A 27,685-nucleotide genomic window follows, 5' to 3' on the forward strand; every position below is an offset into this window, starting at 1 on the left:
CGGAAGTGACGCTATGAGACGCGGTAAGCTTTGTCTCGTTGAATAAGAAAAACAAAACAAAAGTATTATCCCAACATCAGAAGCGAACCGGACTCATCTGGACTCTAACGAACCGAAGCAGGACACAGTTTCACGGGAAGAGGCGGCTGTTTGCTGTTAGCAGGTTAGCTCGCCTGAAGCTAACCGCTTTATTTTGTGCTGTAAGCTAGTTGTTGTTGAGGCTAACGCGTTAGCAGGTTAGCTCGCCTCTTTACCTGAGCAGCTGTTGGTTTTATTCAGCATTAGTCGCAGCTCTTTGCGTTACTCCAGTTAGCTTTCCCGGCGGAGCATCGTCCTCATCTGCCCGGACCTGCTGGTCATGGCGGCTTCCCTCCCGCAGAAGCCGGGGATGCCCCCGCAGATCCCCCCCGGCGCCGCGCCGGCCCCGGGCCAGCAGCCGCTGCCCCCCCAGGGGACGCAGAGGGAGATCTCCCCGGTGTTCCTCTGCAGGATCGGACAGGAGACCGTGCAGGACATCGTGACGCGCACCATGGAGATCTTCCAGATAACGCGCGCCACACAGGTGAGCAAACCCCGGGGATGGGGCTGGACCCCCCAGTTATAAAGCTTCCACACCCTCAGGTGCATAACTCCCCCAGCTGATATTGATTAGCCTGATGTCACCTGATCAGAATTTTAAGATCCGATTTATTGGTCATGCATACACACGAAATTTGTCCTCCGCTTTTAACCGCTCCAGGTTGGCACCTGTTGACACACACATGCACACACACTCAGAGACAGATGCCAACCTGGAGCGGTGGGCAGCCATGAAGCGCCCGGGGAGCATGATTAGTGATTAGCCTTTCCAGGTGAGTCCTGCAGGGTGACGTCATGTTGGAGGGATCCAGACAAACAGGGCAGGTTCTCTGCTCTCTGTCTTCTTCTGTGGTGCCGTGCTTTGGCCGGACTCCTTTAACAGAGCAGAACTCTTCTTCTGTGGTGCCGTGCTTTGGCCGGACTCCTTTAACAGAGCAGAACTCTTCTTCTGTGGTGCCGTGCTTTGGCCAGACTCCTTTAACAGAGCAGAACTCTTCTTCTGTGGTACCGTGCTTTGGCCGGACTCCTTTAAAGCTATGGTAGGTAATCCTAGAGAGCTAGCAAGAGAGCTAGCAAGATTCGAAAGTGTCCCCTCCTCTAAGCTCCACCCCCCCCTCCCCATTCCGTCAGTGCTTCATCCAAAGCCGGTGGAACCGCATGCGCACACGGAGCCGACAGAGGGGGGCGTAGGCAGAAAGCAGAGGCATCTGATTGGTTTTTTGTAGGCGACCGCTGATCTCGGATTGGTCAGCTTTTTCTCAGTCCTGCAGCTGCCACAGAGGTCTGATTATTTTCGTCCCTTTTTCTAAATACATCTTGTATAGATTTCTCTCAGGATAGACGGACCATTTCACCCAGTATTACAAAATGTGTTTCTGAACAGGATTACCTACCATGTCTTTAACAGAGCAGAACTCTTCTTCTGTGGTGTTGTGCTTTGGCCGGACTCCTTTAACAGAGCAGAACTCTTCTTCTGTGATGCCGTGCTTTGGCCGGACTCCTTTAACAGAGCAGAACTCTTCTTCTGTGGTGTTGTGCTTTGGCCGGACTCCTTTAACAGAGCAGAACTCTTCTTCTGTGGTGTTGTGCTTTGGCCGGACTCCTTTAACAGAGCAGAACTCTTCTTCTGTGATGCCGTGCTTTGGCCGGACTCCTTTAACAGAGCAGAACTCTTCTTCTGTGGTGTTGTGCTTTGGCCGGACTCCTTTAACAGAGCAGAACTCTTCTTCTGTGGTGTTGTGCTTTGGCCGGACTCCTTTAACAGAGCAGAACTCTTCTTCTGTGATGCCGTGCTTTGGCCGGACTCCTTTAACAGAGCAGAACTCTTCTTCTGTGGTGCCGTGCTTTGGCCGGACTCCTTTAACAGAGCAGAACTCTTCTTCTGTGGTGCCGTGCTTTGGCCGGACTCCTTTAACAGAGCAGAACTCTTCTTCTGGGGTGCCGTGCTTTGGCCGGACTCCTTTAACAGAGCAGAACTCTCACAGTGGGGTGTTATACGGTCTGTGTGTTAAAGTTATGGGATTGTTTTTATAGTTTTAGCCTTTTTAACAGGAGTTGGTGTCAGTGTGGAGGAGCTGACCGGTTCCTCCACACAATTCCTCCAACAGAAGGACACATTGTGACCCTGAACCCTGTCTGACTCCCTGTGTGTCTTTGCTCCAGCTCCCTAACGGCGTGACGCAGAGCCACGCCATGTACCAGGACCGCTTCGGGAAGCTGCAGGAGCACCTGCGGCAGCTGGCCCTGCTGTTCAGGAAGCTGCGGCTGCTGTACGAGCGCTGCGTGGAGATGACCTCTGACCTGCAGGAGGGGCCGGCGGAGGTAAGGGGGGTCTGAGGGGTTAGGGTTCAGGTTAATGACAGGTTATTAACAGGTTAATAACAGGTCTGAGGGGGGGCTTCAGGTTAATAACAGGTTAATAACGGGTTAATAACAGGTCTGAGGGGGGCTTCAGGTTAATAACGGGTTAATAACAGGTCTGAGGGGGGCTTCAGGTTAATAACAGGTTAATAACGGGTTAATAACAGGTCTGAGGGGGGCTTCAGGTTAATAACGGGTTAATAACAGGTCTGAGGGGGGGCTTCAGGTTAATAACAGGTTAATAACGGGTTAATAACAGGTCTGAGGGGGGTTTCAGGTTAATAACAGGTTAACAACGGGTTAATAACAGGTTAATAACAGGTTAATAACAGGTCTGAGGGGGGCTTCAGGTTAATAACGGGTTAATAACAGGTCTGAGGGGGGGCTTCAGGTTAATAACAGGTTAATAACGGGTTAATAACAGGTCTGAGGGGGGCTTCAGGTTAATAACAGGTTAACAACGGGTTAATAACAGGTCTGAGGGGGGCTTCAGGTTAATAACGGGTTAATAACAGGTCTGAGGGGGGGCTTCAGGTTAATAACGGGTTAATAACAGGTCTGAGGGGGGGCTTCAGGTTAATAACAGGTTAGTAACGGGTTAATAACAGGTCTGAGGGGGGCTTCAGGTTAATAACAGGTCTGAGGGGGGCTTCAGGTTAATAACGGGTTAATAACAGGTCTGAGGGGGGGCTTCAGGTTAATAACAGGTTAGTAACGGGTTAATAACAGGTCTGAGGGGGGGCTTCAGGTTAATAACAGGTTAATAACAGGTCTGAGGGGGGCTTCAGGTTAATAACGGGTTAATAACAGGTCTGGGGGGGGCTTCAGGTTAATAACGGGTTAATAACAGGTCTGAGGGGGGGCTTCAGGTTAATAACAGGTTAGTAACGGGTTAATAACAGGTCTGAGGGGGGGCTTCAGGTTAATAACAGGTTAATAACAGGTTAGTAACGGGTTAATAACAGGTCTGAGGGGGGGCTTCAGGTTAATAACGGGTTAATAACAGGTGTGAGGGGGCGCTTCAGGTTAATAACAGGTTAATAACAGGTTAGTAACAGGTTAATAACAGGTCTGAGGGGGGGCTTCAGGTTAATAACAGGTTAATAACAGGTCTGGGGGGGCTTCAGGTTAATAACGGGTTAATAACAGGTCTGAGGGGGGGCTTCAGGTTAATAACAGGTTAGTAACGGGTTAATAACAGGTCTGAGGGGGGGCTTCAGGTTAATAACAGGTTAATAACAGGTCTGGGGGGGGCTTCAGGTTAATAACGGGTTAATAACAGGTCTGAGGGGGGGCTTCAGGTTAATAACAGGTTAGTAACGGGTTAATAACAGGTCTGAGGGGGGCTTCAGGTTAATAACAGATTAATAACAGGTCTGAGGGGGGCTTCAGGTTAATAACGGGTTAATAACAGGTCTGAGGGGGGGGCTTCAGGTTAATAACAGGTTAGTAACGGGTTAATAACAGGTCTGAGGGGGGCTTCAGGTTATTAACAGGTTAATAACAGGTCTGAGGGGGGGCTTCAGGTTAATAACAGGTTAGTAACGGGTTAACAGGTCTGAGGGGGGGCTTCAGGTTAATAACAGGTTATTAACGGGTTAACAGGTCTGAGGGGGGCTTCAGGTTAATAACAGGTTATTAACGGGTTAATAACAGGTCTGAGGGGGGCTTCAGGTTAATAACGGGTTAGTAATGGGTTAACAGGTCTGAGGGGGGCTTCAGGTTAATAACGGGTTAATAACAGGTCTGAGGGGGGCTTCAGGTTAATAACGGGTTAATAACAGGTCTGAGGGGGGGCTTCAGGTTATTAACAGGTTAATAACAGGTCTGAGGGGGCTTCAGGTTAATAACGGGTTAATAACAGGTCTGAGGGGGGCTTCAGGTTAATAACGGGTTAATAACAGGTCTGAGGGGGGCTTCAGGTTAATAACGGGTTAATAACAGGTCTGAGGGGGGCTTCAGGTTATTAACGGGTTAATAACAGGTCTGAGGGGGGCTTCAGGTTAATAACGGGTTGATAACAGGTCTGAGGGGGGGCTTCAGGTTAATAACAGGTTAGTAACGGGTTAATAACAGGTCTGAGGGGGGGCTTCAGGTTAATAACGGGTTAATAACAGGTCTGAGGGGGGGCTTCAGGTTAATAACAGGTTAGTAACGGGTTAACAGGTCTGAGGGGGGCTTCAGGTTAATAACGGGTTAATAACAGGTCTGAGGGGGGGCTTCAGGTTAGTAACGGGTTAATAACAGGTCTGAGGGGGGGCTTCAGGTTATTAACAGGTTAATAACAGGTCTGAGGGGGGGCTTCAGGTTAATAACAGGTTAGTAACGGGTTAACAGGTCTGAGGGGGGCTTCAGGTTAATAACGGGTTAATAACAGGTCTGAGGGGGGCTTCAGGTTAATAACGGGTTAATAACAGGTCTGAGGGGGGGCTTCAGGTTATTAACAGGTTAATAACAGGTCTGAGGGGGGCTTCAGGTTAATAACGGGTTAATAACAGGTCTGAGGGGGGGCTTCAGGTTAATAACAGGTTAGTAACGGGTTAATAACAGGTCTGAGGGGGGCTTCAGGTTAATAACAGGTTAGTAACGGGTTAATAACAGGTCTGAGGGGGGGCTTCAGGTTAATAACAGGTCTGGGGGGGGCTTCAGGTTATTAACAGGTTAATAACAGGTCTGAGGGGGGGCTTCAGGTTAATAACAGGTTAATAACAGGTCTGGGGGGGGGCTTCAGGTTAATAACAGGTCTGGGGGGGGCTTCAGGTTAATAACAGGTTAATAACAGGTCTGAGGGGGGGCTTCAGGTTAATAACAGGTCTGGGGGGGGCTTCAGGTTAATAACAGGTTAATAACAGGTCTGAGGGGGGGCTTCAGGTTAATAACAGGTCTGGGGGGGGCTTCAGGTTAATAACAGGTTAATAACAGGTCTGAGGGGGGGCTTCAGGTTGATAACAGGTCTGAGGGGGGGCTTCAGGTTAATAACAGGTTAATAACAGGTCTGAGGGGGGGCTTCAGGTTAATAACAGGTCTGGGGGGGGCTTCAGGTTAATAACAGGTTAATAACAGGTCTGAGGGGGGGCTTCAGGTTAATAACAGGTCTGGGGGGGGCTTCAGGTTAATAACAGGTTAATAACAGGTCTGAGGGGGGGCTTCAGGTTAATAACAGGTTAATAACTGGTCTGAGGGGGGGCTTCAGGTTAATAACTGGTCTGAGGGGGGGCTTCAGGTTATTAACAGGTTGTGTCTGCAGCTGGTGCCGTACGCCGGAGAGGAGCCGTCTGTCCGAGTGGAGCCCTGCAGCCCCGAGGTCAGCCAGGAGAGGCGGGAGGTTCTGCAGGTGGGTTCTGTCCGAGGGTGGGTTAGAGTTAGGGTAGGGTTTATCAGCAGACGCCATTTTATTCTGTAGCTGGAGCTCTGCTGATGATGGAGGAAAAAGGCCCGTCCATCCCTCCAACAGGGACGAGTGGCGCCTGTTAGAATCCAGAGTCCAGAACTCTAACAGGAACCATGAGCAGTGGTGTAGTGGTCCCTGGAGAAGTGGGTATACTCTCAATTTTGCCCCCATTTTTTAAGAAGTCCAGAAAAACGAACTGTTTTAGATCCAGTGACATGTAAGACTACTCTATTTCGTTTAACCAAAAATCTGTCAGTAGTATTTACTCACTATTACAAAACTATCATGACTTGATCAGTTTGTAGGTGTTTCTGGTCACACAAGCAGCCTGAATGAATGTAAAATATATTCAACATGAGGCAAACATGGTGTTTCAGGTAATTTTTCAGCATTTATTTAAATAAAATACTTAAAATCTGAAGTTGACAATGCATCCTTGTTCATATTTCACCATATTTCACCAAAAATCATTCCCTTACAAACATCAAAACCAATCAGATAAACTCAAAAGTCCACTGTCGTAACATTGAAACTAACTATTTACTTTAGCTGAACACTATTCCAGCATACTTTGTTAGATGTACAGAATATAAATATAACAAAAAATATTGAATATAATTTTTTTGGATGAATGTTATTTTAAATCATTCAACAAAACTTGGATTTAAATTCTTCTTTTTGTTTGGCAGTCCACAGGTCTGGCCAGTCACTATTGATGTCTACAGAAAAACAACAAAAATGATGCATGCATCACACATCTCACACACCCACTCACACTATTGTGATCACAGTATTCCCCAGCAGGACATACGCATCCCCCTCTTTACATTAACAATCTGGGCAAAGCGAGGCTACACTTCTATAAACTGGAGATGCATTTAGCTGCCTTTGAATACTCTGACCTGGTGGTGGTAGCCTGGCTCCTTGTGTCTGCCCACACTGACTTGCCTGGTTGGGAGCTGGCAGGGCTGCTGGTTTCATGGCTGGGGTCTGTCTGGGCCTGATCTGGGTCTGACTTGTGCTTCTTTACAAAGAAGTCTTTTCATTGTTATCTGTCCCTACACAAAATAAGACAGTCGGGTTAAACCTCAATATTGTGTTAATCTTAAACTCCATTCTTGTGCCTTAACTTACTTTAAAACCAACTCCAAGCCGAGCTGCTATAAAATTAAACCAGATCATGTAGGTTAGTCAGTTTAAGTACCTTGGCTGAAGTTATACTTTTAGACCTTTATAATAACAAACAAGCTTCATGGACATTGTAACAAATGCCCAAAGATTATATCAGTTTCATCTAACGTTACAGTCTAGTATGAAATCCTTATGAACTGTGTTGATTATACACTTACTGAAAACCAACAATGATATGGTTCCCCCCACATTATCCCAACACGGTACGTTGAGTTACGAGTTCAATTCTTTCCATGACAGAGCTCATAAGTCAAATCAATATTCACCATTGAAATTAATGGAAATGTCATTAATCCGTTCCATGCCCCCCCAAAAACCTCCCCAACTTTTTTTGTGATGGCTTAAATTTATTTTTAAATAAAAAACATTGTAGAAGAACATAATACGATATGATAAAAGAGAATGTAAAGAAATATACTGATTTTATTCTTGGAGATCAGACGCTTGAACTGGCAGAAGATGCTGGTGGAGGTTTGCAACTTTGAAAAAAAAAAGAAACTTAATCATTTTCACTGACGTTTGGCTTATTCGCCACGCTTTCCTCATTTTCCACTTTAATAAAAACCTGTCCAAGGAGGTTTGGTTAATCCTGCCTTTCAGAATGTTTCTGTTTCTGTGTCATTATATAGCGCAGCAGCGCGACCAGTTGCATTTTTTCAGGGTGTTTCTTTCCAACGGACTTTGAAAGTTTGGCACAAATGCGAGCCCAAAAAACGAGATGCTTCCATGTGAACGAGTAGGAGGCGGGATGCTGGCCGGATTCACTCACCAAGCCAACCAGCGGCGGAATAACGGCTCGTAACTAAAACAACTCGTATGTCGGGACACTCAAGGTACCACTTCATAGTGCTACATAGCTTCATGCTAACGTGACGTTAGCCTTTCATAACTTTAGCCTACTACAGTGTAACAATTGGCAACAAAATCTCTTCTCTAAATGTGCAGTGTCTTTAAAAAACAATGACTCATTTGGAAATCACATTAAAACTTAACTCAAAATGAGGAATTCCACGAAAGTAGGTTCACTCCGACAGTAGCTTCAACACCACACTCTCTACACCTGCCACGCATTTCAAAGACGCATCGCGCATCTTTCTAAGAGACATACCTGTCAATCAACTGGAGTTGTCCAATCGTTTTCCAGAAGTGGCCAGCACATCTCCCGCCCCACTGCCTGTGATTATCTCACTAGTCCTCGTGCCTAAAATTAACCGGTGTAATCAGTGAAGGCACTGGCAGCGAGTACCGGCCGCACCAAGGGGGATTTAGAAGTGGGTATACGCAATGCTGACTGACAAATAAGTAGGTATACGCCGTATAGCCGCGTATACCCTGGACTACACCACTGACCATGAGGTCCCAGCATCTGGGCTGCAGTTTGGTTCTGGATCATCGGGAAATGCATTCAGAGGATAATCTGTGTGTTTGTGGAGCAGCTTAAAGCTTTTATTCCTGCTTTTTATTAACGCTGACTGTCATAAACCAAGAATAAATCTGACACCAGAAACTGTTTCTGTTAATAAAGAAGCCCGACTTGTTGTAGAATCCTTTATTTCCACTCAGATAGAATAGTTCTGTTTGTGTTCTGTGAACCCAGATGATGTGAGCAGAGATTGTTGGGTTTGACCCGTTTTGGTTGAACCCGTTTTGGGAGTGATTGTTGGGTTGAACCCGTTTTGGGAGTGATTGTTGGGTTGAACCCGTTTTGGGAGTGCAGTGTTTCCCACACATAGACTAATTCGTGGCGGTGCGCCACAGATTCAACACCGGCCGCCACATATTGCGTTTTGTTATTATTATTTTTTTTAACGCTATTTTAAAAAATACTTGTATTCGTTAAGCTGCATTTCCTTTCCCTGCTCTCATTCAGTCTTTCTGTCCCTCGCGTCTCTCTCTCGCATAGCCTTCACACACACACACAGCCCCTTCGTGCTTCCCTGGAAGCTTGCTAGCTTCAGCGTCGCGTTGGATTAGCTCAATCGAAAGAAGACTGCTGGCGAAATTCACGAAAGGTTGGTATCACGTGCACCTTTATAAAATCACACATTAAAAAGTCCTATAAAAATATTTTATATTTTGAATACAATGTTGTCCCGTCCCGACCCATAGCAAACAAGCGATTATGCCTTCTTTATAAAGTTAACTAGTCGCAAGTTTGTCGTAAAAATAAATAAATAAAAAATGTAGTTGGGTTGTCGAGGTCAAAACACTAGCAGCTGTGAATCAAATAAAGTAGTTTTTTTAAACTCTTACACTGAATGTTTGCTGCTTCAATCCAGATGAGTATTGAAAAATATTTTCCGCGATTGAAAAAGAGACGTGTTGATGAGGAGCAGCCTGAACCGGAGGTATCAGTCTGAAACAGCTGAACAGTCCCACCAGTGTAATTAGCTTTGTTATTAATTTGTTTACAATGAAGATGTGAATATCTGCAGATAAGCCGCACCTGTGTCACCCACCGTGACACAGGTGCGGTGACACTCCCAATGTGACATATAGCCTATGTCACATTACAGATCTCTGACAGTGGGGGGTGGTATTCTGGAAAAAAATTCTGAAATGGGTTCTATGTGGTCTATTTAGTCTGTGTTATAACCCCTTTAATTTTCATTTTAGTAGAAATCGGTCTGGGTTAATAGAATAAAGTTCTGTGTGAGCAATTATTAACGAAGGAATTATTTCGAAGAATTTTTATTTTTTATCCCCCCCGTGGCCCACCACCACACATTGCCTTCACATCTGTGAGAAACACTGGAGTGATTGTTGGGTTGAATCCGTTTTGGGAGAGATTGTTGGGTTGAACCCGTTTTGGGAGTGATTGTTGGGTTGAACCCGTTTTGGGAGAGATTGTTGGGTTGAATCCGTTTTGGGAGTGATTGTTGGGTTGAACCCGTTTTGGGAGAGATTGTTGGGTTGAACCCGTTTTGGGAGTGATTGTTGGGTTGAACCCGTTTTGGGAGAGATTGTTGGGTTGAACCCGTTTTGGGAGTGATTGTTGGGTTTGACCCGTTTTTGGGAGTGATTGTTGGGTTTGACCCGTTTTGAGAGAGATTGTTGGGTTGAACCCGTTTTGGGAGTGATTGTTGGGTTGAACCCGTTTTGGGAGTGATTGTTGGGTTTGAACCCGTTTTGGGAGTGATTGTTGGGTTGAACCCGTTTTGGGAGTGATTGTTGGGTTGAACCCGTTTTGGGAGAGATTGTTGGGTTGAACCCGTTTTGGGAGTGATTGTTGGGTTCGACCCGTTTTTGGGAGTGATTGTTGGGTTTGACCCGTTTTGAGAGAGATTGTTGGGTTGAACCCGTTTTGGGAGTGATTGTTGGGTTGAACCCGTTTTGGGAGTGATTGTTGGGTTGAATCCGTTTATGGGAGTGATTGTTGGGTTGAACCCGTTTTGGGAGTGATTGTTGGGTTTGAACCCGTTTTGGGAGTGATTGTTGGGTTTGGACCCATTTTGGGAGTGATTGTTGGGTTGAACCCGTTTTGGGAGAGATTGTTGGGTTGAACCCGTTTTGGGAGTGATTGTTGGGTTTTACCAGTTTTGGGAGTGATTGTTGGGTTGAACCCGTTTTGGGAGTGATTGTTGGGTTGAACCCGTTTTGGGAGAGATTGTTGGGTTGAACCCGTTTTGGGAGAGATTGTTGGGTTGAACCCGTTTTGGGAGAGATTGTTGGGTTGAACCCGTTTTGGGAGTGATTGTTGGGTTTGACCCGTTTTGGGAGTGATTGTTGGGTTTGGACCCGTTTTGGGAGTGATTGTTGGGTTTGACCCGTTTATGGGAGTGATTGTTGGGTTTTACCAGTTTTGGGAGTGATTGTTGGGTTTTACCAGTTTTGGGAGTGATTGTTGGGTTGAACCCGTTTTGGGAGTGATTGTTGGGTTGAACCCGTTTTGGGAGTGATTGTTGGGTTGAACCCGTTTTGGGAGTGATTGTTGGGTTGAACCCGTTTTGGGAGTGATTGTTGGGGTTGACCCGGTTTGGGAGTGATTGTTGGGTTGAACTCGTTTATTGGAATGATTGTTGGGTTTGAACCCGTTTTGGGAGTGATTGTTTGGTTGGACCCGTTTTGGGAGAGATTGTTGGGTTTGACCCGTTTATGGGAATGATTGTTGGGTTTGAACCCGTTTATGGGAGTGATTGTTGGGTTGAACTCGTTTATGGGAATGATTGTTGGGTTGAACCCGTTTATGGGAATGATTGTTGGATTGAACCCGTTTTGGGAGTGATTGTTGGGTTGAACCCGTTTTGGGAGTGATTGTTGGGTTTGAACCCGTTTTGGGAGTGATTGTTGGGTTTGGACCCGTTTTGGGAGTGATTGTTGGGTTTGACCCGTTTATGGGAGTGATTGTTGGGTTTTACCAGTTTTGGGAGTGATTGTTGGGTTTTACCAGTTTTGGGAGTGATTGTTGGGTTGAACCCGTTTTGGGAGTGATTGTTGGGTTGAACCCGTTTTGGGAGTGATTGTTGGGTTGAACCCGTTTTGGGAGTGATTGTTGGGTTGAACCCGTTTTGGGAGTGATTGTTGGGGTTGACCCGGTTTGGGAGTGATTGTTGGGTTGAACTCGTTTATTGGAATGATTGTTGGGTTTGAACCCGTTTTGGGAGTGATTGTTTGGTTGGACCCGTTTTGGGAGAGATTGTTGGGTTTGACCCGTTTATGGGAATGATTGTTGGGTTTGAACCCGTTTATGGGAGTGATTGTTGGGTTGAACTCGTTTATGGGAATGATTGTTGGGTTGAACCCGTTTATGGGAATGATTGTTGGATTGAACCCGTTTTGGGAGTGATTGTTGGATTGAACCCGTTTTGGGAGTGATTGTTGGGTTGAATCCGTTTATGGGAGTGATTGTTGGATTGAACCCGTTTTGGGAGTGATTGTTGGGTTGAATCCGTTTATGGGAGTGATTGTTGGGTTGAACCCGTTTTGGGAGTGATTGTTGGGTTGAATCCGTTTTGGGAGAGATTGTTGGGTTGAACCCGTTTTGGTTTGACCCGTTTTGGGAGAGATTGTTGGGTTGAACCCGTTTTGGTTTGACCCGTTTTGGGAGAGCTTGTTGGCTTGGACCCGTTTATGGGAGAGATGGTTGGGTTGGACCTGTTTTGGGAGTGATTGTTGGGGTTGACCCGTTTTGGGAGAGATTGTTGGGTTTGACCCGTTTTGGGAGTGATTTTTGGGATTGACCCGTTTTGGGAGAGATTGTTGGGTGTGACCCATTTTGGGAGTGATTGTTGGGTTGAACCTGTTTTGGGAGTGATTGTTGGGTTGAACCCGTTTTGGGAGTGATTGTTGGGTTTGAACCTGTTTTGGGAGTGATTGTTGGGTTGAACCCGTTTTGGGAGTGATTGTTGGGTTGAACCCGTTTTGGGAGAGATTGTTGGGTTGAACCCGTTTTGGGAGTGATTGTTGGGTTGAACCCGTTTTGGGAGTGATTGTTGGGTTGAACCCGTTTTGGGAGTGATTGTTGGGTTGAACCCGTTTTGGGAGAGATTGTTGGGTTGAACCCGTTTTGGGAGTGATTGTTGGGTTTGACCCGTTTTTGGGAGTGATTGTTGGGTTTGACCCGTTTTGAGAGAGATTGTTGGGTTGAACCCGTTTTGGGAGTGATTGTTGGGTTGAACCCGTTTTGGGAGTGATTGTTGGGTTGAATCCGTTTATGGGAGTGATTGTTGGGTTGAACCCGTTTTGGGAGTGATTGTTGGGTTTGAACCCGTTTTGGGAGTGATTGTTGGGTTTGGACCCGTTTTGGGAGTGATTGTTGGGTTGAACCCGTTTTGGGAGAGATTGTTGGGTTGAACCCGTTTTGGGAGTGATTGTTGGGTTTTACCAGTTTTGGGAGTGATTGTTGGGTTGAACCCGTTTTGGGAGTGATTGTTGGGTTGAACCCGTTTTGGGAGAGATTGTTGGGTTGAACCCGTTTTGGGAGAGATTGTTGGGTTGAACCCGTTTTGGGAGTGATTGTTGGGTTGAATCCGTTTATGGGAGTGATTGTTGGGTTGAACCCGTTTTGGGAGTGATTGTTGGGTTGAACCCGTTTTGGGAGAGATTGTTGGGTTGAACCCGTTTTGGGAGTGATTGTTGGGTTTGACCCGTTTTTGGGAGTGATTGTTGGGTTTGACCCGTTTTGAGAGAGATTGTTGGGTTGAACCCGTTTTGGGAGTGATTGTTGGGTTGAACCCGTTTTGGGAGTGATTGTTGGGTTGAATCCGTTTATGGGAGTGATTGTTGGGTTGAACCCGTTTTGGGAGTGATTGTTGGGTTTGAACCCGTTTTGGGAGTGATTGTTGGGTTGAATCCGTTTATGGGAGTGATTGTTGGGTTGAACCCGTTTTGGGAGTGATTGTTGGGTTTGAACCCGTTTTGGGAGTGATTGTTGGGTTGAACCCGTTTTGGGAGAGATTGTTGGGTTGAACCCGTTTTGGGAGTGATTGTTGGGTTTTACCAGTTTTGGGAGTGATTGTTGGGTTGAACCCGTTTTGGGAGTGATTGTTGGGTTGAACCCGTTTTGGGAGAGATTGTTGGGTTGAACCCGTTTTGGGAGAGATTGTTGGGTTGAACCCGTTTTGGGAGTGATTGTTGGGTTGAATCCGTTTATGGGAGTGATTGTTGGGTTGAACCCGTTTTGGGAGTGATTGTTGGGTTGAACCCGTTTTGGGAGTGATTGTTGGGTTGAACCCGTTTTGGGAGAGATTGTTGGGTTGAACCCGTTTTGGGAGTGATTGTTGGGTTTGACCCGTTTTTGGGAGTGATTGTTGGGTTTGACCCGTTTTGAGAGAGATTGTTGGGTTGAACCCGTTTTGGGAGTGATTGTTGGGTTGAACCCGTTTTGGGAGTGATTGTTGGGTTGAATCCGTTTATGGGAGTGATTGTTGGGTTGAACCCGTTTTGGGAGTGATTGTTGGGTTTGAACCCGTTTTGGGAGTGATTGTTGGGTTGAATCCGTTTATGGGAGTGATTGTTGGGTTGAACCCGTTTTGGGAGTGATTGTTGGGTTTGGACCCGTTTTGGGAGTGATTGTTGGGTTTGGACCCGTTTTGGGAGTGATTGTTGGGTTTGACCCGTTTATGGGAGTGATTGTTGGGTTTTACCAGTTTTGGGAGTGATTGTTGGGTTGAACCCGTTTTGGGAGTGATTGTTGGGTTGAACCCGTTTTGGGAGTGATTGTTGGGTTTGAACCCGTTATGGGAGTGATTGTTGGGTTTTACCAGTTTTGGGAGTGATTGTTGGGTTTTACCAGTTTTGGGAGTGATTGTTGGGTTGAACCCGTTTTGGGAGTGATTGTTGGGTTTGAACCCGTTTTGGGAGTGATTGTTGGGTTTGAACCCGTTTTGGGAGTGATTGTTGGGTTTGAACCCGTTTTGGGAGTGATTGTTGGGTTTGGACCCGTTTTGGGAGTGATTGTTGGGTTGAACCCGTTTTGGGAGAGATTGTTGGGTTGAACCCGTTTTGGGAGTGATTGTTGGGTTTTACCAGTTTTGGGAGTGATTGTTGGGTTGAACCCGTTTTGGGAGTGATTGTTGGGTTGAACCCGTTTTGGGAGAGATTGTTGGGTTGAACCCGTTTTGGGAGTGATTGTTGGGTTGAATCCGTTTATGGGAGTGATTGTTGGGTTGAACCCGTTTTGGGAGTGATTGTTGGGTTGAACCCGTTTTGGGAGAGATTGTTGGGTTGAACCCGTTTTGGGAGTGATTGTTGGGTTTGACCCTTTTTTGGGAGTGATTGTTGGGTTTGACCCGTTTTGAGAGAGATTGTTGGGTTGAACCCGTTTTGGGAGTGATTGTTGGGTTGAACCCGTTTTGGGAGTGATTGTTGGGTTGAATCCGTTTATGGGAGTGATTGTTGGGTTGAACCCGTTTTGGGAGTGATTGTTGGGTTTGAACCCGTTTTGGGAGTGATTGTTGGGTTGAATCCGTTTATGGGAGTGATTGTTGGGTTGAACCCGTTTTGGGAGTGATTGTTGGGTTTGAACCCGTTTTGGGAGTGATTGTTGGGTTTGGACCCGTTTTGGGAGTGATTGTTGGGTTTGACCCGTTTATGGGAGTGATTGTTGGGTTTTACCAGTTTTGGGAGTGATTGTTGGGTTTTACCAGTTTTGGGAGTGATTGTTGGGTTGAACCCGTTTTGGGAGTGATTGTTGGGTTTGAACCCGTTATGGGAGTGATTGTTGGGTTTTACCAGTTTTGGGAGTAATTGTTGGGTTTTACCAGTTTTGGGAGTGATTGTTGGGTTTTACCAGTTTTGGGAGTGATTGTTGGGGTTGACCCGTTTTGGGAGAGATTGTTGGGTTGAACCCGTTTTGGGAGTGATTGTTGGGTTGAACCCGTTTTGGGAGAGATTGTTGGGTTGAACCCGTTTTGGGAGTGATTGTTGGGTTGAACCCGTTTTGGGAGAGATTGTTGGGTTGAACCCGTTTTGGGAGTGATTGTTGGGTTGAACCCGTTTTGGGAGAGATTGTTGGGTTGAACCCGTTTTGGGAGTGATTGTTGGGTTGAACCCGTTTTGGGAGAGATTGTTGGGTTTGACCCGTTTTGAGAGAGATTGTTGGGTTGAACCCGTTTTGGGAGTGATTGTTGGGTTGAACCCGTTTTGGGAGTGATTGTTGGGTTTGAACCCGTTTTGGGAGTGATTGTCGGGTTGAATCCGTTTATGGGAGTGATTGTTGGGTTGAACCCGTTTTGGGAGTGATTGTTGGGTTTGAACCCGTTTTGGGAGTGATTGTTGGGTTAAACCCGTTTTGGGAGTGATTGTTGGGTTTGAACCCGTTATGGGAGTGATTGTTGGGTTAAACCCGTTTTGGGAGTGATTGTTGGGTTTTACCAGTTTTGGGAGTGATTGTTGGGTTTTACCAGTTTTGGGAGTGATTGTTGGGTTGAACCCGTTTTGGGAGTGATTGTTGGGGTTGACCCGTTTTGGGAGTGATTGTTGGGTTTGAACCCGTTATGGGAGTGATTGTTGGGTTTTACCAGTTTTGGGAGTGATTGTTGGGTTGAACCCGTTTTGGGAGTGATTGTTGGGGTTGAACCCGTTTTGGGAGTGATTGTTGGGTTGAACCCGTTTTGGGAGTGATTGTTGGGTTTGAACCCGTTATGGGAGTGATTGTTGGGTTTTACCAGTTTTGGGAGTGATTGTTGGGTTTTACCAGTTTTGGGAGTGATTGTTGGGTTGAACCCGTTTTGGGAGTGATTGTTGGGGTTGACCCGTTTTGGGAGTGATTGTTGGGTTTGAACCCGTTTTGGGAGTGATTGTTGGGTTTGAACCCGTTGTGGGAGTGATTGTTGGGTTTTACCAGTTTTGGGAGTGATTGTTGGGTTGAACCCGTTTTGGGAGTGATTGTTGGGTTGAACCCGTTTTGGGAGTGATTGTTGGGGTTGACCCGGTTTGGGAGTGATTGTTGGGTTGAACTCGTTTATTGGAATGATTGTTGGGTTTGAACCCGTTTTGGGAGTGATTGTTTGGTTGGACCCGTTTTGGGAGAGATTGTTGGGTTTGACCCGTTTATGGGAATGATTGTTGGGTTTGAACCCGTTTATGGGAGTGATTGTTGGGTTGAACTCGTTTATGGGAATGATTGTTGGGTTGAACCCGTTTATGGGAATGATTGTTGGATTGAACCCGTTTTGGGAGTGATTGTTGGATTGAACCCGTTTTGGGAGTGATTGTTGGGTTGAATCCGTTTATGGGAGTGATTGTTGGATTGAACCCGTTTTGGGAGTGATTGTTGGGTTGAACCCGTTTATGGGAGTGATTGTTGGGTTGAACCCGTTTTGGGAGTGATTGTTGGGTTGAATCCGTTTTGGGAGAGATTGTTGGGTTGAACCCGTTTTGGTTTGACCCGTTTTGGGAGAGATTGTTGGGTTGAATCCGTTTATGGGAGTGATTGTTGGATTGAACCCGTTTTGGGAGTGATTGTTGGGTTGAATCCGTTTATGGGAGTGATTGTTGGGTTGAACCCGTTTTGGGAGTGATTGTTGGGTTGAATCCGTTTTGGGAGAGATTGTTGGTTTGAACCCGTTTTGGTTTGACCCGTTTTGGGAGAGATTGTTGGGTTGAACCCGTTTTGGTTTGACCCGTTTTGGGAGAGCTTGTTGGCTTGGACCCGTTTATGGGAGAGATGGTTGGGTTGGACCTGTTTTGGGAGTGATTGTTGGGGTTGACCCGTTTTGGGAGAGATTGTTGGGTTTGACCCGTTTTGGGAGTGATTTTTGGGATTGACCCGTTTTGGGAGAGATTGTTGGGTGTGACCCATTTTGGGAGTGATTGTTGGGTTGAACCTGTTTTGGGAGTGATTGTTGGGTTGAACCCGTTTTGGGAGTGATTGTTGGGTTTGAACCTGTTTTGGGAGTGATTGTTGGGTTGAACCCGTTTTGGGAGTGATTGTTGGGTTGAACCCGTTTTGGGAGAGATTGTTGGGTTGAACCCGTTTTGGGAGTGATTGTTGGGTTGAACCCGTTTTGGGAGTGATTGTTGGGTTGAACCCGTTTTGGGAGTGATTGTTGGGTTGAACCCGTTTTGGGAGAGATTGTTGGGTTGAACCCGTTTTGGGAGTGATTGTTGGGTTTGACCCGTTTTTGGGAGTGATTGTTGGGTTTGACCCGTTTTGAGAGAGATTGTTGGGTTGAACCCGTTTTGGGAGTGATTGTTGGGTTGAACCCGTTTTGGGAGTGATTGTTGGGTTGAATCCGTTTATGGGAGTGATTGTTGGGTTGAACCCGTTTTGGGAGTGATTGTTGGGTTTGAACCCGTTTTGGGAGTGATTGTTGGGTTTGGACCCGTTTTGGGAGTGATTGTTGGGTTGAACCCGTTTTGGGAGAGATTGTTGGGTTGAACCCGTTTTGGGAGTGATTGTTGGGTTTTACCAGTTTTGGGAGTGATTGTTGGGTTGAACCCGTTTTGGGAGTGATTGTTGGGTTGAACCCGTTTTGGGAGAGATTGTTGGGTTGAACCCGTTTTGGGAGAGATTGTTGGGTTGAACCCGTTTTGGGAGTGATTGTTGGGTTGAATCCGTTTATGGGAGTGATTGTTGGGTTGAACCCGTTTTGGGAGTGATTGTTGGGTTGAACCCGTTTTGGGAGAGATTGTTGGGTTGAACCCGTTTTGGGAGTGATTGTTGGGTTTGACCCGTTTTTGGGAGTGATTGTTGGGTTTGACCCGTTTTGAGAGAGATTGTTGGGTTGAACCCGTTTTGGGAGTGATTGTTGGGTTGAACCCGTTTTGGGAGTGATTGTTGGGTTGAATCCGTTTATGGGAGTGATTGTTGGGTTGAACCCGTTTTGGGAGTGATTGTTGGGTTTGAACCCGTTTTGGGAGTGATTGTTGGGTTGAATCCGTTTATGGGAGTGATTGTTGGGTTGAACCCGTTTTGGGAGTGATTGTTGGGTTTGAACCCGTTTTGGGAGTGATTGTTGGGTTGAACCCGTTTTGGGAGAGATTGTTGGGTTGAACCCGTTTTGGGAGTGATTGTTGGGTTTTACCAGTTTTGGGAGTGATTGTTGGGTTGAACCCGTTTTGGGAGTGATTGTTGGGTTGAACCCGTTTTGGGAGAGATTGTTGGGTTGAACCCGTTTTGGGAGAGATTGTTGGGTTGAACCCGTTTTGGGAGTGATTGTTGGGTTGAATCCGTTTATGGGAGTGATTGTTGGGTTGAACCCGTTTTGGGAGTGATTGTTGGGTTGAACCCGTTTTGGGAGTGATTGTTGGGTTGAACCCGTTTTGGGAGAGATTGTTGGGTTGAACCCGTTTTGGGAGTGATTGTTGGGTTTGACCCGTTTTTGGGAGTGATTGTTGGGTTTGACCCGTTTTGAGAGAGATTGTTGGGTTGAACCCGTTTTGGGAGTGATTGTTGGGTTGAACCCGTTTTGGGAGTGATTGTTGGGTTGAATCCGTTTATGGGAGTGATTGTTGGGTTGAACCCGTTTTGGGAGTGATTGTTGGGTTTGAACCCGTTTTGGGAGTGATTGTTGGGTTGAATCCGTTTATGGGAGTGATTGTTGGGTTGAACCCGTTTTGGGAGTGATTGTTGGGTTTGGACCCGTTTTGGGAGTGATTGTTGGGTTTGACCCGTTTATGGGAGTGATTGTTGGGTTTTACCAGTTTTGGGAGTGATTGTTGGGTTGAACCCGTTTTGGGAGTGATTGTTGGGTTGAACCCGTTTTGGGAGTGATTGTTGGGTTTGAACCCGTTATGGGAGTGATTGTTGGGTTTTACCAGTTTTGGGAGTGATTGTTGGGTTTTACCAGTTTTGGGAGTGATTGTTGGGTTGAACCCGTTTTGGGAGTGATTGTTGGGTTTGAACCCGTTTTGGGAGTGATTGTTGGGTTTGAACCCGTTTTGGGAGTGATTGTTGGGTTTGAACCCGTTTTGGGAGTGATTGTTGGGTTTGGACCCGTTTTGGGAGTGATTGTTGGGTTGAACCCGTTTTGGGAGAGATTGTTGGGTTGAACCCGTTTTGGGAGTGATTGTTGGGTTTTACCAGTTTTGGGAGTGATTGTTGGGTTGAACCCGTTTTGGGAGTGATTGTTGGGTTGAACCCGTTTTGGGAGAGATTGTTGGGTTGAACCCGTTTTGGGAGTGATTGTTGGGTTGAATCCGTTTATGGGAGTGATTGTTGGGTTGAACCCGTTTTGGGAGTGATTGTTGGGTTGAACCCGTTTTGGGAGAGATTGTTGGGTTGAACCCGTTTTGGGAGTGATTGTTGGGTTTGACCCTTTTTTGGGAGTGATTGTTGGGTTTGACCCGTTTTGAGAGAGATTGTTGGGTTGAACCCGTTTTGGGAGTGATTGTTGGGTTGAACCCGTTTTGGGAGTGATTGTTGGGTTGAATCCGTTTATGGGAGTGATTGTTGGGTTGAACCCGTTTTGGGAGTGATTGTTGGGTTGAATCCGTTTTGGGAGAGATTGTTGGGTTGAACTCGTTTATGGGAATGATTGTTGGGTTTGACCCGTTTATGGGAGTGATTGTTGGGTTTTACCAGTTTTGGGAGTGATTGTTGGGTTTTACCAGTTTTGGGAGTGATTGTTGGGTTGAACCCGTTTTGGGAGTGATTGTTGGGTTGAACCCGTTTTGGGAGTGATTGTTGGGTTTGAACCCGTTATGGGAGTGATTGTTGGGTTTTACCAGTTTTGGGAGTAATTGTTGGGTTTTACCAGTTTTGGGAGTGATTGTTGGGTTTTACCAGTTTTGGGAGTGATTGTTGGGGTTGACCCGTTTTGGGAGAGATTGTTGGGTTGAACCCGTTTTGGGAGTGATTGTTGGGTTGAACCCGTTTTGGGAGAGATTGTTGGGTTGAACCCGTTTTGGGAGTGATTGTTGGGTTGAACCCGTTTTGGGAGAGATTGTTGGGTTGAACCCGTTTTGGGAGTGATTGTTGGGTTGAACCCGTTTTGGGAGAGATTGTTGGGTTGAACCCGTTTTGGGAGTGATTGTTGGGTTGAACCCGTTTTGGGAGAGATTGTTGGGTTTGACCCGTTTTGAGAGAGATTGTTGGGTTGAACCCGTTTTGGGAGTGATTGTTGGGTTGAACCCGTTTTGGGAGTGATTGTTGGGTTTGAACCCGTTTTGGGAGTGATTGTCGGGTTGAATCCGTTTATGGGAGTGATTGTTGGGTTGAACCCGTTTTGGGAGTGATTGTTGGGTTTGAACCCGTTTTGGGAGTGATTGTTGGGTTAAACCCGTTTTGGGAGTGATTGTTGGGTTTGAACCCGTTATGGGAGTGATTGTTGGGTTAAACCCGTTTTGGGAGTGATTGTTGGGTTTTACCAGTTTTGGGAGTGATTGTTGGGTTTTACCAGTTTTGGGAGTGATTGTTGGGTTGAACCCGTTTTGGGAGTGATTGTTGGGGTTGACCCGTTTTGGGAGTGATTGTTGGGTTTGAACCCGTTATGGGAGTGATTGTTGGGTTTTACCAGTTTTGGGAGTGATTGTTGGGTTGAACCCGTTTTGGGAGTGATTGTTGGGGTTGAACCCGTTTTGGGAGTGATTGTTGGGTTGAACCCGTTTTGGGAGTGATTGTTGGGTTTGAACCCGTTATGGGAGTGATTGTTGGGTTTTACCAGTTTTGGGAGTGATTGTTGGGTTTTACCAGTTTTGGGAGTGATTGTTGGGTTGAACCCGTTTTGGGAGTGATTGTTGGGGTTGACCCGTTTTGGGAGTGATTGTTGGGTTTGAACCCGTTTTGGGAGTGATTGTTGGGTTTGAACCCGTTGTGGGAGTGATTGTTGGGTTTTACCAGTTTTGGGAGTGATTGTTGGGTTGAACCCGTTTTGGGAGTGATTGTTGGGTTGAACCCGTTTTGGGAGTGATTGTTGGGGTTGACCCGGTTTGGGAGTGATTGTTGGGTTGAACTCGTTTATTGGAATGATTGTTGGGTTTGAACCCGTTTTGGGAGTGATTGTTTGGTTGGACCCGTTTTGGGAGAGATTGTTGGGTTTGACCCGTTTATGGGAATGATTGTTGGGTTTGAACCCGTTTATGGGAGTGATTGTTGGGTTGAACTCGTTTATGGGAATGATTGTTGGGTTGAACCCGTTTATGGGAATGATTGTTGGATTGAACCCGTTTTGGGAGTGATTGTTGGATTGAACCCGTTTTGGGAGTGATTGTTGGGTTGAATCCGTTTATGGGAGTGATTGTTGGATTGAACCCGTTTTGGGAGTGATTGTTGGGTTGAACCCGTTTATGGGAGTGATTGTTGGGTTGAACCCGTTTTGGGAGTGATTGTTGGGTTGAATCCGTTTTGGGAGAGATTGTTGGGTTGAACCCGTTTTGGTTTGACCCGTTTTGGGAGAGATTGTTGGGTTGAACCCGTTTTGGTTTGACCCGTTTTGGGAGAGATTGTTGGGTTGAACCCGTTTTGGTTTGACCCGTTTTGGGAGAGCTTGTTGGCTTGGACCCGTTTATGGGAGAGATGGTTGGGTTGGACCTGTTTTGGGAGTGATTGTTGGGGTTGACCCGTTTTGGGAGAGATTGTTGGGTTTGACCCGTTTTGGGAGTGATTGTTGGGATTGACCCGTTTTGGGAGAGATTGTTGGGTGTGACCCATTTTGGGAGTGATTGTTGGGTTGAACCTGTTTTGGGAGTGATTGTTGGGTTGAACCCGTTTTGGGAGTGATTGTTGGGTTGAACCCGTTTTGGGAGTGATTGTTGGGATGAACCCGTTTTGGGAGAGATTGTTGGGTGTGACCCGTTATGGGAGTGATTGTTGGGTTTTACCAGTTTTGGGAGTGATTGTTGGGTTTTACCAGTTTTGGGAGTGATTGTTGGGTTTTACCAGTTTTGGGAGTGATTGTTGGGTTGAACCCGTTTTGGGAGTGATTGTTGGGGTTGACCCCGTTATGGGAGTGATTGTTGGGTTTTACCAGTTTTGGGAGTGATTGTTGGGTTGAACCCGTTTTGGGAGTGATTGTTGGGGTTGAACCCGTTTTGGGAGTGATTGTTGGGTTGAACCCGTTTTGGGAGTGATTGTTGGGTTTGAACCCGTTTTGGGAGTGATTGTTGGGTTTTACCAGTTTTGGGAGTGATTGTTGGGTTTTACCAGTTTTGGGAGTGATTGTTGGGTTGAACCCGTTTTGGGAGTGATTGTTGGGGTTGACCCGTTTTGGGAGTGATTGTTGGGTTTGAACCCGTTATGGGAGTGATTGTTGGGTTTTACCAGTTTTGGGAGTGATTGTTGGGTTGAACCCGTTTTGGGAGTGATTGTTGGGGTTGAACCCGTTTTGGGAGTGATTGTTGGGTTGAACCCGTTTTGGGAGTGATTGTTGGGTTGAACCCGTTTTGGGAGTGATTGTTGGGTTGAACCCGTTTTGGGAGTGATTGTTGGGATTGACCCGTTTTGGGAGTGATTGTTGGGTTGAACTCGTTTATGGGAATGATTGTTGGGTTTGAACCCGTTTTGGGAGTGATTGTTTGGTTGGACCCGTTTTGGGAGAGATTGTTGGGTTTGACCCGTTTATGGGAATGATTGTTGGGTTTGAACCCGTTTATGGGAGTGATTGTTGGGTTGAACTCGTTCATGGGAATGATTGTTGGGTTGAACCCGTTTATGGGAATGATTGTTGGGTTGACCCGTTTATGGGAATGATTGTTGGGTTGACCCGTTTATGGGAATGATTGTTGGGTTTGACCCGTTTATGGGAGTGATTGTTGGATTGAACCCGTTTTGGGAGTGATTGTTGGGTTGAATCCGTTTATGGGAGTGATTGTTGGGTTGAAGCCGTTTTGGGAGTGATTGTTGGGTTGAACTCGTTTATGGGAATGATTGTTGGGTTTGACCCGTTAATGGGAATGATTGTTGGGTTTGACCCGTTTTGGGAGTGATTGTTGGGTTTGACCCGTTTTGGGAGTGATTGTCGGGTTGGACCCGTTTTGGGAGTGATTGTCGGGTTGGACCCGTTTTGGTAGTGATTGTTGGGTTTGACCCGTTTTGGGAGTGATTATTGGTTTTGACCCGTTTATGGCAGTGATTGTTGGGTTGGACCCGTTTTGGGAGTGATTGTTGGGTTTGACCCGTTTTGGGAGTGATTGTTGGGTTGGACCCGTTTTGGGAGTGATTGTTGGGTTTGACCCGTTTTAGGAGTGATTGTTGGTTTTGACCCGTTCATGGCAGTGATTGTTGGGTTGGACCCGTTTTGGGAGTGATTGTTGGGTTTTACCAGTTTTGGGAGTGATTGTTGGGTTGAACCCGTTTTGGGAGTGATTGTTGGGGTTGACCCGTTTTGGGAGTGATTGTTGGGTTTTACCAGTTTTGGGAGTGATTGTTGGGTTGAACCCGTTTTGGGAGTGATTGTTGGGGTTGAACCCGTTTTGGGAGTGATTGTTGGGTTGAACCCGTTTTGAGAGTGATTGTTGGGTTGAACCCGTTTTGGGAGTGATTGTTGGGGTTGACCCGTTTTGGGAGTGATTGTTGGGTTGAACTCGTTTATGGGAATGATTGTTGGGTTTGAACCCGTTTTGGGAGTGATTGTTTGGTTGGACCCGTTTTGGGAGAGATTGTTGGGTTTGACCCGTTTATGGGAATGATTGTTGGGTTTGAACCCGTTTATGGGAGTTATTGTTGGGTTGAACTCGTTTATGGGAATGATTGTTGGGTTGAACCCGTTTATGGGAATGATTGTTGGGTTGACCCGTTTATGGGAATGATTGTTGGGTTGACCCGTTTATGGGAATGATTGTTGGGTTTGACCCGTTTATGGGAGTGATTGTTGGATTGAACCCGTTTTGGGAGTGATTGTTGGGTTGAATCCGTTTATGGGAATGATTGTTGGGTTGACCCGTTTATGGGAATGATTGTTGGGTTTGACCCGTTTATGGGAGTGATTGTTGGATTGAACCCGTTTTGGGAGTGATTGTTGGGTTGAATCCGTTTATGGGAGTGATTGTAGGGTTGAACCCGTTTTGGGAGTGATTGTTGGGATGAACCCGTTTCTGGGAGTGATTGTTGGATTGAACCCGTTTTGGGAGTGATTGTTGGATTGAACCCATTTTGGGAGTGATTGTTGGGTTGAATCCGTTTATGGGAGTGATTGTTGGATTGAACCCGTTTTGGGAGTGATTGTTGGGTTGAATCCGTTTATGGGAGTGATTGTTGGGTTGAACCCGTTTTGGGAGTGATTGTTGGGATGAACCCGTTTATGGGAGTGATTATTGGGTTGAATCCGTTTTGGGAGTGATTGTTGGGTTGAACCCGTTTTGGGAGTGATTGTTGGGTTGAATCCGTTTTGGGAGTGATTGTTGGGTTGAATCCGTTTATGGGAGTGATTGTTGGGTTGAATCCGTTTTGGGAGTGATTGTTGGGTTGAACCCGTTTTGGGAGTGATTGTTGGGTTGAACCCGTTTTGGGAGTGATTGTTGGGTTGAATCCGTTTATGGGAGTGATTGTTGGGTTGAACCCGTTTTGGGAGTGATTGTTGGGATGAACCCGTTTATGGGAGAGATTGTTGGGTTGAACCCGTTTTGGGAGAGATTGTTGGGTTGAACCCGTTTTGGGAGAGATTGTTGGGTTGAACCCGTTTTGGTTTGACCCGTTTTGGGAGAGCTTGTTGGCTTGGACCCGTTTATGGGAGAGATGGTTGGGTTGGACCTGTTTTGGGAGTGATTGTTGGGATTGACCCGTTTTGGGAGAGATTGTTGGGTGTGACCCATTTTGGGAGTGATTTTTGGGTTGAACCTGTTTTGGGAGTGATTGTTGGGTTGAACCCTTTTTGGGAGTGATTGTTGGGATGAACCCGTTTTGGGAGAGATTGTTGGGTGTGACCCATTTTGGGAGTGATTGTTGGGTTTGACCCGTTTATGGGAATGATTATTGGGATGAACCCGTTTTGGGAGAGATTGTTGGGTGTGACCCATTTTGGGAGTGATTGTTGGGTTGAACCTGTTTTGGGAGTGATTGTTGGGTTGAACCCGTTTTGGGAGTGATTGTTTGGTTGAACCCGTTTTGGGAATGATTGTTGGGTTGAACCCGTTTTGGGAGTGATTGTTGGGTTGAACCCGTTTTGGGAGAGATTGTTGGGTGTGACCCATTTTGGGAGTGATTGTTGGGTTGAACCTGTTTTGGGAGTGATTGTTGGGTTGAACCCGTTTTGGGAGTGATTGTTTGGTTGAACCCGTTTTGGGAATGATTGTTGGGTTGAACCCGTTTTGGGAGTGATTGTTGGGTTGAACCCGTTTTGGGAGTGATTGTTGGGTTGAATCCGTTCATGGGAGCAATTGTTGGATTTGAACCCGTTTTGGGAGCGATTGTTGGGTTGAACCCGTTTTGGGAGTGATTGTTGGGTTTGACCCGTTTATGGGAATGATTGTTGGGTTTGAACCCGTTTTGGGAGTGATTGTTGGGTTTGACCCGTTTTGGGAGTGATTGTTGGGTTTGACCTGTTTATGGGAATGATTGTTGGGTTTGAACCCGTTTTTGGGAGTGATTGTTGGGTTGAACTCGTTTATGGGAATGATTGTTGGGTTTGACCCGTTTATGGGAATGATTGTTGGGTTTGACCCGTTTTGGGAGTGATTGTTGGGTTTGACCCGTTTTGGGAGTGATTGTCGGGTTGGACCCGTTTTGGGAGTGATTGTTGGGTTGGACCCGTTTTGGGAGTGATTGTTGGGTTTGACCCGTTTTGGGAGTGATTATTGGTTTTGACCCGTTTATGGCAGTGATTGTTGGGTTGGACCCGTTTTGGGAGTGATTGTTGGGTTTGACCCGTTTTGGGAGTGATTGTTGGGTTGGACCCGTTTTGGGAGTGATTGTTGGGTTTGACCCGTTTTGGGAGTGATTGTTGGTTTTGACCCGTTTATGGCAGTGATTGTTGGGTTGGACCCGTTTTGGGAGTGATTGTTGGGTTTGAACCCGTCCCAGGACCTTGAATGCTGAAAACTTTCTTAACACTGTTGTGATCTCATGGCAGAAAGTGCGTCAGAAGAACCAGGAGCTGAAGGTTCTGATGGACCAGATGAGGAACCTTCTGTGGGACGTCAACGCCATGCTGACGCTCAGGAAGTGACGTCCTCTGAAGACGCCCCGCCCCCCTGCAGGCGCAGACCGGCTGGAACAGGACCTGGTTCCTCACCAGGTGGAAACTGATCATCTGTGTGACTCAGATGGGTTCTGGACTTTCTATATATGATGAGTTCTACCTGTGCTGCCTCAGGTGGAACCGGCAGCTGACTCTGTTTACACTGACTGTTGCTCAGGGTCTAAAGAGCCCCCAGGTGTGTCCCACCTGTTCTGACTTTATTTTTGTAAACTGTTGGAAGTTTCTGTTTTTATATAAAATAAAACATTTTTCAAAACAAAGTTTGTCGTGTGTGAAACAGAACCGGGTTCAGAACCGGCCCACTGAGGGCAGAGCTCAGAACCCCCACAAACCCTGATTGACTGAAGCTGGGAGAAAATGTTGGCGATGTTTCCTCTGACAGACGCTGAGATGGTTTCAGATAAAATGTTGTTGACGTGTCTGAGAGGTAGGGAAGTGGACAGAACCAGAGGGAAAGTGGACAGAACCAGAGGGAAAGTGGACAGAACCAGAGGGAAGTCGAAGCTTCGCCTGTTTCAGTCATCGTGTCTTTGTTTACATGCACAGCAACATCCTGACCTTTGACCTTTTTCCTGAACAAGACACTCTGTCTTCCGCTAAAGCCTCGTTCCCACTATGCAGTACGGGACGGGTCGGTTCAAAACGGTCCGGTACGGGTCGGGTCTCTTTGGGGTCAGCTTTGCGTTCCCACCGTACAAAGCGGACCCTCAGGGTTGGGCGGAGCCGAAGCATAAATAGCAAATAACATCCATAATGTGGAACCACCTCCCAGCTTCTTCAGCTTAATGCCACACCGGCTCGCGGTCCGGGTGAAACCACTCTGACATTTCTGCTCAATCAGCTGGAAAACTTTTTGGTTTGGCACAGCGCCATCGAGCTCCCGCTGCACAGCCTCCTCACCAACACCGGAGAGCAGAGCCTGGAACCGGTCCTGTGTGCTCGGTACCCCAAGCAGAAGGGCTATAGACATGGGACCCATGGGTTCCATGGGACCGGGTTCCATGGTAACGGGTTTCCTGGAACCATGGGTTCCATGGTAACGAGTTCCACGGGACCTGGTTCCACGGTAACGGGTTCCATGGGACCAGTACGCTTTCGTACCGAAACACCAAAAAACACTGAAATAAGTGAACCATTCTGAAACGAC

At 46.6% G+C, this 27,685-nt stretch overlaps 1 protein-coding gene across 2 annotated transcripts; it reads left to right on the plus strand.

Moving 5' to 3' along the window:
* On the plus strand, window positions 1–26,960 carry LOC142367422 (mediator of RNA polymerase II transcription subunit 30). Of its 2 annotated transcripts, XR_012767088.1 has the most exons (5): window positions 1–562; window positions 2,242–2,400; window positions 5,687–5,773; window positions 6,520–9,033; window positions 26,410–26,489. XR_012767088.1 is itself a non-coding variant. In XM_075449393.1 (4 exons), exons 1-4 carry the CDS (start codon window positions 359–361, stop codon window positions 26,503–26,505), a joined length of 546 nt encoding a protein of 181 aa, XP_075305508.1. In that variant the 5' UTR covers window positions 1–358; the 3' UTR covers window positions 26,506–26,960. The 2 variants fall into 2 exon arrangements, 1 of the variants encoding a protein (XP_075305508.1); XM_075449393.1 differs by lacking the exon at window positions 6,520–9,033 and having other exon boundaries at window positions 26,410–26,960.
* Window positions 26,961–27,685: the final 725 nt, after the last annotated feature.

This window comes from Odontesthes bonariensis, chromosome 18 (genome assembly GCF_027942865.1).
Source record: "Odontesthes bonariensis isolate fOdoBon6 chromosome 18, fOdoBon6.hap1, whole genome shotgun sequence".
Lineage (NCBI taxonomy): Eukaryota > Metazoa > Chordata > Actinopteri > Atheriniformes > Atherinopsidae > Odontesthes > Odontesthes bonariensis.

Bases quoted from the DNA above. Each gene is read 5' to 3' on its own strand.
- LOC142367422 (XM_075449393.1), top strand. From the start codon at position 359: ATGGCGGCTTCCCTCCCGCAGAAGCCGGGGATGCCCCCGCAGATCCCC. The intron at 2,401-5,686 runs GTAAGGGGGGTC...TTGTGTCTGCAG, and splicing joins TGCAGGAGGGGCCGGCGGAG to CTGGTGCCGTACGCCGGAGA. The intron at 5,774-26,409 runs GTGGGTTCTGTC...ATCTCATGGCAG, and splicing joins AGAGGCGGGAGGTTCTGCAG to AAAGTGCGTCAGAAGAACCA.